This window comes from Parus major, chromosome 7 (assembly GCF_001522545.3).
Source record: "Parus major isolate Abel chromosome 7, Parus_major1.1, whole genome shotgun sequence".
Lineage (NCBI taxonomy): Eukaryota > Metazoa > Chordata > Aves > Passeriformes > Paridae > Parus > Parus major.
Window position 1 is genome coordinate 14,770,923 of NC_031776.1, and position 13,230 is coordinate 14,784,152.

At 35.4% G+C, this 13,230-nt stretch overlaps 1 protein-coding gene across 3 annotated transcripts in view; it reads left to right on the plus strand.

Annotated features, from left to right (window-relative positions):
- Nucleotides 1–13,230, plus strand: part of CCDC141 (coiled-coil domain containing 141) — a 62,016-nt gene that overhangs the window by 44,979 nt on the left and 3,807 nt on the right. For all 3 annotated transcript variants that reach the window (XM_019007559.1, XM_015635561.2, XM_019007560.1), the window contains exons 22-25: nt 805–914; nt 3,161–3,259; nt 6,203–7,095; nt 9,006–9,178. In XM_019007559.1, the coding sequence (XP_018863104.1) occupies nt 805–914; nt 3,161–3,259; nt 6,203–7,095; nt 9,006–9,178 (1,275 nt within the window). The remainder of the gene's footprint in view (nt 1–804; nt 915–3,160; nt 3,260–6,202; nt 7,096–9,005; nt 9,179–13,230) is intronic.

Genomic DNA, 13,230 nt, shown 5'->3' on the forward strand with positions numbered 1-13,230 from the left:
GCAGATAATGTAGACTACTATTTAGATACTGTATTTGCAATTGTATTGATTTGGAATGTTGTTGACCAAAAAACACAGACGTCAAAAAAGTTCGTATTTTGCTTTTTTCTTTTCCTATTTGTAATTTTCATATACTTTTAAAAGTTATTTTGTCCAGAGATAAAGTGACAATCCAAATGTGCAGTGATTTTGTAGCCTATTTAAGTAGTAAAAGTAAAAAAATTCAGCAGTCAAACTAGACTTTTAAATTCCTCTTAATTTAATATGGAAAGAATATTTAGAGAGTACAGATAATTTCTTTATTCTTCTCTCTCCTTTTTTATTTTTTAAGCCTTCTCAATATTTTAAACATTCCTATTGGCAGGGAAGGAGATGACAGAACAGATTCTTGGCAACAGCTGGTTAGGAACACCAGGAGAAAGAAGCTGCTTGGTGTCCTTTAAGTCATTACATGGGAAAAAGCTTCTCCATCCTGCCTTTGTTATGTATTTCTTATAACAGGGATCTAAGTGCCTCCTAGTTGTATAATGTTGCAATGAGTTTAGGGGACACTTTATTAGGTCAGCATCTTTTAAAGCAGTGTTACTAACCAGAGAGAAGAGCTGCAGAAACTATGAGGACTCATCTCAAGTAAGCTAGTACAAGCTGGGAAAACACATTACTAGGAATGACAGAACTCCTCCAGCTAAACAAAACACAGAAAAATGTGTTAATTGTAGTTCCTTGGGGTGACAAATTACTCAGGTTCTTGCATGTCTGTTTGAGGCATTCTGTTCTACTTTTGTGCTGTTTTGCCTTTTGTAGGTATTGAAGAAGGAAAGAAGTATGTCGAAAAAACTGTATCCAAGTATGAAGAAATCATGAATTCTGTTGATGGGTTGTGTAGATCTCTGAGAGAACTTAAGGAGATAAAGGTACATTTTTACAGCTGGAGAATGTATTGCATGTGCATCAATTTGTCAGGCTTAGTGTCTGAGTCAGTGCTTTTACCTGAGCATCATCTGTGGTAGCACAAATTACTTCTTAATTGTTCACTTTTCTGTTACTTTAGGTAATGATTATAATGAATCAATGAAGTGCTGCTTGTTTGGGCACTAAATATTTCTTCTAGGTTTCTTTTTCTTTGCTTCTTTCAGAACTGTTATGCCTTTCAAGAAACCTTTAGGAGGAAATGTCAAATTTTCTCTGAGTATCTAGACAAATACTTTTTTTTGCATACTTCTTCCTTTGATATTGTAATATAGGTAACTGCCAGAGCTACAAAATGCCAACCGACCTTGATTGGCTCCCTCTTGGAAAAGACATCCTGAAAAACAAGTTGTGCTGAAGCCAAAGTAATTTGAGTTAGAAAAGCCTTGTTTTTACATAAATATTTAAGAGAATGGCATTTTTAGTTTCATGTTCTGATAAACTGCTGTAGGTGTAATTAAATGTAACATATTAACTGAGGAGAAATTATGGAAGACAAGTGATAGGAGTAGATAATTAAGACTCCTTACTTCACCCTCCTCCATTCTCAAAGTAATATCTGAGAAATCTCCTGCATGCAGCAGCAGCTGATGAGTTAATTCTTCAGTGAAAGTGAAAAAATTAAGATGCTTAAATACCCTGCTTTTGTTGGTACTGAATCCTGTTTCACATTTCTTTGATGGAATGATACTATAAAATTGGCACTCAAATTGTCCATTAATACACTTTAAAGCAGATGCCAAAAATATAAATGAATTCCTAAGGTCATTAGGTGAATGGAAAGGTTTTCTCTTGCACTGTGACCATATAGAAACCTCAGCATAAGTGCCCATTCTCTTCCCCATTCCTGTATTTCATAAACACTGTGTGCAGGGACAGCAATCCCAGTTTCTGTCAGAAGAGGACTTGAACCTTTCATCTTTTCTAGAGCAACATTGCATGATCTTTTCAAGACAAGTGGAATTTCAAACTAATTTTACTGCCTTATTTTGACTAATTTCCATAAAATTATTGAATCTTTTTTACAATACAGTTCTACAACTATTTTAAATTGAAAGTTGGGGATTTTTTGTGTTATGTAGTATTCTGAGATTTAAAAAATAATATTCTTATTGAACATTTCCAGAATATATCAACAGTCAATGTCTGTGTCTTATGAAGAGTAAATAATTCAGCAACCTATCTACACAGACATGTGCCATCAGTATGGAATGTCATGAGTATAAATTGAGTTTCACTTCCTGTTATTTTTAAGGCATGACAAATTAAAGGGAAATGTATTACATAATCTTTCCTAATTTTGTATGGCTGCTGAATGCCAGAAAAAAAAACTTTGATTTTTTCAAGAGCAAAATTAAAGACTACTTTTTCTTCCTAAAAGGAAAAAAAAAAATAGACTGAAAAGATCACATGGAATTTTTCACTTGTTTATTTCTACAATGGAAAATGAATAATGCAGCACATTCTTATAAGAAACTTGTTTAAGACTATAACTTTTGGCTGGGCAGCTAAAGATATGGAAGACACAGAACTGTGACTATAAAGCTTTTGGCTTTCTTTATCTTGTGTCACTATTATGTTCTTTGAAATCAGTGGAATTCTTCAGTGACAGTTTTGAAGGATTTATCAAGTCTTCATAAAGTATATTATGGTTGTCCAGTTTTCTGTTATGCTATGTTTTATGCTTAGAGCACATTCTTCCCTTTCCACTTTTAAAGATATATGATTATAGAGGCTCATAAATGTTTCTTTCCTCCCTAGAACTGTTTTCCTTCAATCCTGATATTTTTTCCGAATTTGTTGTTTATTCTCTTTTTTCTTATAAGAGTGTTACTTATTCCTTTATTCCCACTTACTGAGCCTGTGTATAAATTGGTTAATATTCCTCAGATTCTTGATTAGCCGCTGGAACTCTTCAGTCTTACATACTGAAGAATTATAGTCATGTATAGCTTCCCTGCCTCAGAAAACATCCTGTCAGCTTCGAAAAACATTGCCATTGCTTGTCCCAGAATGAATTAATTGAGTTTTGCTGCTTTTTTTTTTTTTTTTGCCATAAGCAATTTACACCTGTGTTGATGACAGATTTTCACTTTGGTGTTTTCTCTGTTGTACAGAGCATAAGTCAGTGTGTAGCTAACAATTCTTACCTTCTATTGTGTATAAACTTAATTTTCTCTTCACATGGCAGAAAGTTGATTCTTCTGATGAGTTGATTACTGTTAAAAGAGAAGAAAGAAATGGTCAAGAAGCACGTGAGACTGTTAAAGAGGTGAAGCAAAAGCAGCAGGTTAGTTCAGTTAATTGGGTTTTTTAATAACTAGAAGTTTTTCTTAAAAGCCTCTGTGCATTGCTAGAAAGGTTCTTGTTTTTTGCTCTTAAAGTCTCCATTTGGATAGAAATGATAATTATTTGTTGACACATTAAGGTCTTAACTGGGAAAAAAAAAATGGGATTTTAAAACATTTTCCTTTCAGATGGCACCGGGCGAATTGCTCGTATTAATTTACATTGTGTGCTCTCAAGGGAATTCTACTCCCCAGTTTGCTGTGTATCAAAAGTGAGGACTAATTTTACATTGATAAGCTTTGATTATATTCTCATTTACAGTATTACCAAAAACCTGACAAAGCAAACACATGGATTCATTTTAAAAACACTGTGAATACCAGGAAACAGAGAAACAATGATGGAACACAACCTCAGCTGTCAGTAGTTCAGTAGGACACCATGTCAAATATAATTTGCTGTAATATTTGTATGGCACTATAGAAGAAATGACAGAACTCACCATCAAATAATCATCTTTATCCTCATCTCAAAACACTTAAGTTCCATTTCAGCTGCCAAGATTCTCTGCATTAGAGATCATAAATAATCCAAAGTAGGGATTGCATCCATGTTGAGGACAATTCACATGACAATTCACAGACTGAGTATACATTTGGAATGATAAAAATCCAAACAGACAAACATCTTTTATTCATGAGCATACAATAAAAGAATATGAAAGTTTCCAAATAATCAGTGAATAAATGAACTCTCAGAGATACAGGCAAAGCAAAGCCAGACCTGTGTTGAGACTAATTACTTTAGCTTAAAGAATATTTTAAAGGCTTGGGATCCTAGATGTAAATGTAAATAATTTGCTATGTGAAATAGTCAGATAAATCAGAGTGGGTGGTAATATATCTAAGTCCTTAGGAAGGTAGGATCCATTGATAACAGATTTAGATATCTAAAAATTCCATTTTGCAAACAAATAACATAGACAAATACTGCAAGATATTAAACAGTGATGTTTTGTAGAAATTCAACTAATATCATTCCCTTCAGTTCAATACAAAATGTCCTGTAATCTGTTGATAAGCCAAAATTAAAACTAAATAATTTTTTCACCTCCATTCTGAGTCAGTGGGAGTTTCAGCATTGACTTGGAGCCCAGATTTCTCTCAAAATGTTTTGACTGTTCCAAAGAGCATCCCTCAGGAGAATCACCTCAGCAGATGCCCATAGCTCTATTTTGCTAAGCCACAACTTTGTCACTCCTCATCAGACTGAGTCTCAGCTGCCAAGGAGAGAAGTCAAGGGTATGCAAAAGAGCAAATATCATATGAGGATTGTGGCAACTATGATGCCTCTACCCTTTTCATCACTCCATACTTCATTTAAAGTAGCAGGTTCATCTCACTAGAGCTTTGTATAGTGGGCCAGCAATCTCTAATTTTATCTGTACTCCTGCAAGCTGCTTTCCCAGTATTAATTTACTTCAAATATAACCCTCTTAAAAGTGTGCTAGACCTCCTCACTGCACATTGATCTTCCTGCTTTTTTGGTCCCATGCTGCCAAAGTCTATCTGGCAGCTTGCTGCCTCACAGCTCACCTGTCATTCTTTTCCACACATTTCCCCCAGGGTCTTCTTCCATCTCTTCAGGGGTCAGAGTTCATCTGGGGATTCTTGTGGGAAACACTTTTACAGTAAAACTTGAACTTCTTCTTACAACTGAATTGAATTGTTTAGTAAGATAGACACAGTAAAATCCCAACCTTCTTCCAGTCATCTTTTCATAGATCTGGCATGAATCACATTGCTTTGAAATAACAAGTGTAATAATTTGGAAAAGCATCTATATTGAAACTAACATGTCTAAAGGGCCAGGGCACATATGAGGTTCTATTACTTCTGGGTTTTTACAATTTTTTTGCACTAATTGTTAGATTGTATTTAGAGCAGTGAAGCAAAAATAAAACTGAAACAAATATACCACCACACTCTTGTATTGGATGCAGCCAAAGAGACCTGTTTTGGAAAGCAAGGAAATTCAGTGTACCACCCCATTTTATTTGAGTGGTCAGTTTATAGGTGATAGAAACACTGCTCAGTAGATTACATATTTGTGTATAGTGCTCAGCAATGAGAGAGCAGCTTAAGCAAACATTATGCACACACCTTTGCTGAGAGCCTTTACACAAATGAAATCAATCTGAATATATGATTGCATTCATACAAAAATTAAGAGGCAGAGAAGTAATTAACAAAGCAGATAACATCTTTGATGCTTTGTGATTAAAATTAATGCACTTATGCCTCACCCAATTCTCTTTGAAACATGATGAAAGGGATCCAAGTTAACATAAAAATAATTTTAACCTTGCTTTTCTTTTAATATTTGGGAGGATCTTGTAACAGCCAGGAAAAAAAAAATAAAAAAAGAAATATAAAATGTTTGTAAAATGCTACAGAATTGTTGGCTTAATTATTTAACTCTTGACCATGATTGACAACTCGTTCTCTCAAAGAAACAAGTCCAGCAACTTGGCTGTTAATATATTTATATAGCTATGTAACTGTGTCCCATTTAGATGTAATTAGGGCACCTACTCCTCCTCCTCTGCCTTCCCCTTGCAAATGTTCATATCCTGAAGCCACAGGATATCCACAGGTTGCCCTTTGTTTATAGAAAGGTACTTTTTGTTTCATTGTTACTGTTATAATAAATGTTTATACATAGCTATAATAATATTTTCTAGAATCTATTTGAACAGTTTAAAATTCCAATAAGCTGCTGCAACATGTTTTGACAAATTGTCTTTTGCCCCTTTTCTTTCTGCCTCTCAGAAGCTTAATTAAAAGAAATATCGTTGCTAGATTTTGCATGACAAGGGGATGTATTAAATTATAACTCTTTGTTTTTCTTTGTCTTCTTCCCTCTCTCTTCTTTCCCCTCCTAGTTTGAGGAGAGGAATATATTGGCTGATATTTCAGTTATCTGTCCAGCTGGTGAGGATCTTGTTTCACAGGATACAGAGCTGTCATCTTCAGCCAAAGAGGATAGTTTACAGACTGAATTCCTGGCAGAAGAAACCCCCTCTGGAGATGAATATGAGTGTATATCACCTGATGATATCTCTTTGCCACCGCTTTCTGAGACACCAGAATCCAACCTCTTACATTCTGAAGCAGAGCTAGATGAGCAGTGCTGCTGTAGTTCTCATAGTCTGCATGTCAGTTCCTACAGCTTGCAAATGCAGAAAACCACTAGAACTGCAAAACCGATGGAAGCATCTGACCTCTTAACAAATTCTGCTTTTGCTGATGCTACAAATAATAGAACAGAAAGTCCATCAGATCGCTTTGAAAAGTTTTGTATCTCTTTAACAGACTCTGGTCCAAAAGTCAGAGCAGTGTCTCCTTTGACTTGTAGCTCACAAGGAATACCTGAAACTAGCACCGCTTCCTGCCCTATAAAAGCCAAACCAGTACATAGCATGATGAGTGAAATGTGCAAAACACATTTCCAACACCTTGAACTTCATAAAAGCATGGCAGAAACGCAAGAAAATGTGCATGCCTTGAATAACTGTACTAAACCCCAGGACAGGCTGCATGCTTTGCCCGATGCATTCTCAGGTTTCGTGTTTCAATCAGACACCACCAGAAGCTGTCAGAGGCAGATGGTTACCCGAGAAGAGATTAGAAGTTCTTCAGAAAAGAACAGCATGGCCAGCCTAACTGGACAGGCGCCTAACTTCTCCCAGCTTCTGTCTAACAAAACCGTCATGGAAGGCTCTCCGGTAACTTTGGAAGTAGAAGTAACAGGATTCCCAGAGCCTACACTGACATGGTGGGTAGCTTGCAATGAGAAGTAGTAAATATACCTAGTAGTGAGCCACCACAAACCTCTTATAACCAAATCAGTTAATCTGTATGCTAGAATAAATGGCTTGTATCCTTTCTACTCCACACTTCTGCATGATTTCCACCTCCAGGATTGTTTTCAACAATTAACCAACTTGAAATAATCACTCTGTACCAAATTTTTTGAATAAGAGTAGCAAAATACTGCAAACATATCCAGTGTTTTTAAGCAAAAGCATCATACAGTTTCCGTATTTTGGAATATGGTGTTCCACTTGTTCAATGCCTTCTTAAAATCACTTCACACTTCAGATTTACCATAAATAAATTCACCTGCATTTTCCCAGGCTCTGGGCACTATGTATGGACAGACACATAGATGTGCATGCACACTGAAATATTTACAGTCACTACATAGATGGGGACACATTTACACGTATGTGAAAGTCAGGTATCAAAAGTAAGGTTATAGGTTAAAAAATCCCATCTAAATATCCACACTAAAAGAATCAGTTTTATATCATATATTGGTGTGCATGGTCTATCTCTTTCCTAATTGCTATGTGTCTCTTTAGATTACTTTATATTGGATTTGTGAGAAATAGAGATGATGTAATATAAACATCTGAACTCTAAAAATTCCCTGCCAAACGGAATAGGGAATGAAAGAGGAGCAGGATTTCAAGATTTTTTTCATAGTTCTATATGTTGTGGCATGTATTCCTCCAATTTTACCTCATTTGTCTTTTCTCTACTTATTCCATTAGTCTTCCAAAATGGAGGCCTTTTTTTCAATGTATTAAAATTAAATATGCCTCTTACTGGAAAAAAAAAATTACATTAAGATTTTTATTTCACATTTAAAGAATTAAACTGTAAGTTTTTGTTAAACTGAGTTTTTTTCAGTGGCACTGAGAAAAATACTGGACACTGCAACCTTGGTGCTATACTCTGTTGGTATCAATAAAGTTACCTTGTTTTAAATACCAGTATTGTACAGATTGAAGACTATTATTGGTGAAACAAAATATTCATTTTTATTGTAGGAAAGCATTAATTTAACTTGAAAATATATACACTATTGATAGATTGTCTTTCAAAAGGGTAGTGTTCAACTGGAATTATTTTGCAAATTAGAAATTCATGAAAACAGAAAAAATTATGGTTTTTAAGTTACAAATTCACTAATAATGTGTATTTTGTACTTGTGTAGAAATTTCCCTGTATATATGTGGAAAAATGTTTTTATGTTTGTGTTAGATTAAACGCAGCCTATGCTGAAACATCATGGGGCAAGCAGAGCCAGAATTTCCTCTAATTTCCATCTTAAAATCAGGAGTCAATGCCAATACATGGTGACAGATACTCTACTGCTAGAATATGACACCAGTTCACTGAAATAACTCCTAATGCATTGTTCTATCCTGTTTGATGATGTGAGCTAAGTAAATGTTATGTGGGCTGGGGTGGAGAAAAGTTCTGGGCTGTGTTTTATACTGAAGATACAAGTTCAGAAAGTTTGTTTGTTGATCCTTTAGAGCTTATCCATGAGCTGGATGTGGACTGACTCAAGACCTTATTAGCAAAAATGTCTCAGTGCAAAACCAAGGCCCCAGGCCCTCATGTTGCCTCTCTAATATTGCTGTGAGAGAGCTGTAACTTGTCTGTTGAAACCACTCTCAGAACCACGTTTTCTACTGTTAAGAATGTATTATCTAGTAATTTGCATTGTTTAACTGTTCACACATATTGACAGACCAAGTTTAAAACTGAGAAATGAGAGCACAGCAGGTCTCTGTCTGTTACTGTAGTGTTACTGAGATTGTCTGAATTTGCAGAGTTCTGTGTGACATGCGGTGATAAAACTCTGACCTGAAAACTGACTCTCTGCTTCAGGTACAAGAAGGGCCAGAAACTGACTGCAGATGAGCGCTTAAAGCTTTTACAAAAGGAGACAAAGCATACTTTATTCATTCAGAAGGTGTGTGATAAAGATGCTGGCCTCTATGTTGTTCGGGCTAAAAATCTGAACGGCACTATCTCCTCGAGTGCCATTCTTCACGTGCAAGGTAACAGGCCACCTATTGCAAGAATAGACTGGATAATGTTGTGTGTCATCTATATTAGTGTATCACTAATGTACTGGCTATTCACAAAATAAGTACAATATTGACTGCACCAGACTTAATTATCACATTGTTGAATTTGTTTTCTTACACCGTGTTTTCACAATATGTACCAAACCACTTTGGCAAAATGGATATATTGCTTGTTTCCTTATTGCCAGTGTTATGTGTTTATTCAACTTTGTCATAGAGATGTTGAGATAAAAACTTACAAAGATTTTTCTAGAATCTGAGGCTGAGTTTTGCTTTCTAAAAGTGTAGGCATTCCATAGCATTGCAAACAGTTTGAATGGTTGTAGGTTCCAAATGTCAATATAGAGCCAGGTAGAGTGCTCAGATCACTGTGTGTTTTGGGATATGTCTTCTCTTGGGATGGGGTGTGGAAGGCATTGGCATTTTTTTAAACCTAGAATGTATTTTTTTTCAGCCACATGTTTGCTTGTATGCTTACAAACAAATTATTTTTAGGACAAAGCTTCTTAGTAAAGGTATTATAGTATTCGTGACTGAACTAACATTGGTCAGATTTAAATCTGTCTCAGCCCAGCACAGAGCCTCCTCAAAGGGAAGCTGCAGTATTTCCAACAGAGTTGTGATTGTGCTACAGAACTGACCCAGAACCATCAGGATTTGTCAAAGTGGCATCTAGCATGCCACAGAACAAATGTTTACAAAATGAAACATTGAAACATTCCACTCTGCTTAAATAGATGTCTGTGATACTTTCTCTGCCTTCTTACAAAGTTAAAGATACAAATATTTCTAATAATCCTCTAAATTGTTAGTATAAGACAAGAAAGTTAATAATTTATGAAATGAGCATTTGCATACATTTGAAATTTTTAACATACTGATTTCAAACACAATCAACCAAATTGGGGAAATATCCAAAAGTGTATTCAAATTTAAAAAAAAGGAAAAGTCAGTCAAACAGAATTATCCTTTAAGTTCAAAGCAGTAAATCCAAACCAGTATTTTGTACACCTACAGTTTGTATTTTCTTCTTGACAAGAACAACCTCAAATGTATTTTTTATTAAAGTTCTAATTTGTTTAATTATTATGTAATGATGATATAACTGTGCCAGTGAAAGACTCAGTTTATAAATCCTCAAATATAACTTCATTTTTTAGCCTTTGTATTTGTTGTATTTGTACAGTAAAAAGAGTTGACAAATAGCTACATGATTTTTCCTGCATCTTTTGATTACCAGCCTTCATGTTACAATTGCATTGCTGTGGAAAATTTTTAAAGAGGAAATATTTACCTTCTCTTGCATGATTTGTTGGAATGAAGTCAACCTTTTCCCGTGTAGCATGCTATGAAAAGAATATACATTGCAATTGCTGAGGGTCAGATATTTTGGCCCAGTGACTGCAACTTTTAAAAAAATTCCTGTGACTTTGAAGAAGGAAAAGTTCTCATTCTATAACCTCAGAGCAAAGAGAGGGAGCAAGGGGAGGAAGTGGTGAACAGATGGGGGAACACAGTAAGTTCTAACTAACTTGGTATTACCCTTAATGAACCACTTTCTCAGTTCAGTCATCTCCCAGAAATGTAGATTTATAAAAATTTTCTCAGGTATAAATTTCACCTGTTTTCCTGCAGTGTATTTTCTATGTCACAATAAAGGTAATGTAGATCTTAATAAATCATTGTGGGAGTATATAATACCTTTGTTCATTTGTTTGTTAAAATTTCCCTCTGAGAATTTGAATATTTCTGTGAATTTTAGGTAAACAAAAGTTGATTTTTTGAGTGTGGTATTGTGTCTACTTTCAAACAAGAATAGCTTTAAATGCAGTTTTTAATGGGTATGTGGATATCAGCCACAATTTTAATTGCCACAAGAAACTAGATTTCAAAAAGAGTGATTTAGAGATACTGCATTCACAGCAGGACTCTGAAAATCTCATGGTTTTAATGTTTTGCTTTGTAAACAAAGACATAATCAACACTGGTTACTGCTGTGCTGGCAGACTGGATTTAAATACCCTTTATTTAAGAACTCAAATGAGTCCTTAAAAAAAATTGCTGGAAAATTCCAGCTGTGTTCAGTTTAGATAATCTAAAAAAAAGAGGAAAAAAAGAGTGGCAGTAACATAGTCTCATGATGCACTAGTATTTCTTTGAAGGGAAAAAACACTCATTCTGTTGCAGCAACATCTTAACATAATGCTTCCTACTTTCATGGGTTTTTTTAATAGTTTATACTAGGCATGGTTTACTTCCTCCTTCTTTTAACCATACTGTAGAGCAGGGAATGCATCTGGGTGTTTTGTATTGTTCTGGTTCTTTCTTGGTTTACAACACTGATGTCCCCACACTGCAGTTACAGTTTTGAAGAGCCTACAGCTACTTCAAGATCCCAAAATGTTTACATCTTCCTGGTGGCTCCCTTATAGCAAAGATTTAAGCCTCAGTCCCACCACCCTTAAAAGAAAGACCTTAGGCATATAACTAACCTACACTCCCTTCCTCCTTCCTCATATGCTGACACCATTTAAGAAAATGGTATTTTATTTCTTTATATTCCTTTATTTTATTTATATCTTATTTAATTTATTTATATTGCCTGACTACAAGATGTGGAGTCATGTGAAGGGGTTTTTACATAAGGTACCTAAATATGGAGGGGGAAAGGAATTAATTATTTTAATTTTTCAAGAGAAGCAGCCTGTCTGAGGTCACAGGTTTGAGTCAGTAGGCAAAGGGAGGATGAGTCATTACCCAGATTGGATCAGACGTGGCTGGAGCTGCAATGGAGAAGGTGAGTTTCTCTCAAATGACTGGTAAGGTATGGTTACTTCTGCATCTTCCTCTGGAGACTTTCCTAGGGTAAAGGAGTCATTTCTGTGTGTGTGTTACCATCCGTGGTCCAGAGGAACTGTGTCATGAAAAATTACTGCCAAGACTTTAAGGAGGTTACACATGGTATCCAAGGAGACTGGAGCTCTGGGTTATGGATATTCCAGATCAATTGGGTCATGAGACCCACTTAATATTCCTAATAAAGGAATCCTTCTGTTTGTGTTAGGAGCTTGACTGAGACAAAAATCTCAAAACAATAAAGTGCAGTGTTAATTTAGAGTAATGCGGAGCAAATCCAAAGTCTCTAAGCAGCATGGTGGTAATCTGCCTAGCTTAATTTCATAGAGAAAATGGGAAGTTCATAAAATTGCTAATATCACATTTCAAGACACCAGAGACTGGAAATTACATGCCTAGAGTAAATAGATTAAGAATAACTGTGAAGCAATTTAATTGAAAAACTGTCTGTTAGAACCAATTTGGCTTGGCCTGCACACAAGTGTGTGAGAGAGACTTTAGGCAGGGGTGAAGGCTGGGTCATAGACAGATGAAGGTGAACTTTTATCCTGCAGCTTTTTAATTGCTCCAGGTGATTTTTCTGTGTTTTTTCACCAGTTTGCAGTATAACTCTACTGGTTCCTACTGATAATTCATGGAATATTTAACAGCTGACAAAATGATTGTCTGAAACTGTAAGAGTGATATTTCAGTACCTGATTATTTTTTCCCACAATGGAGGAGCAGATCTGTTCTTTCTAACCTTTGTGGATGTGGACATCATGGGATGTCCAGCCAAGAAATAATTTGCAATTAACAAGTTGTCTTCTGACGTTTTGTTATGATATCATGTGAAAACCATTGGTGAAATACAACTATCATTCTATTTTGAGGGTTGCTCTCAGATGATAAATTTTTTTACAGCAGACTTTGTTGAGGTGAAGCCTGTGTCTGAAAGACGTGTAGGAACTGCCTCTTCATGGTTTTATTTGCACATACTTTTCCCTTTGCTCTAGAAATGGAACATTTCAGTTTTTATGTTCTGCTGCCTTAATGATATAAAGTCAAGATGTGATTTGATCATTATCACTGTCACCATTACACTCAGATTTTTCCTTTTTTTTTTTTAATGGTAAAAGTCATTCTGCTATGAGATGCAACATGACTTCACAAGGTAATCCAAACTG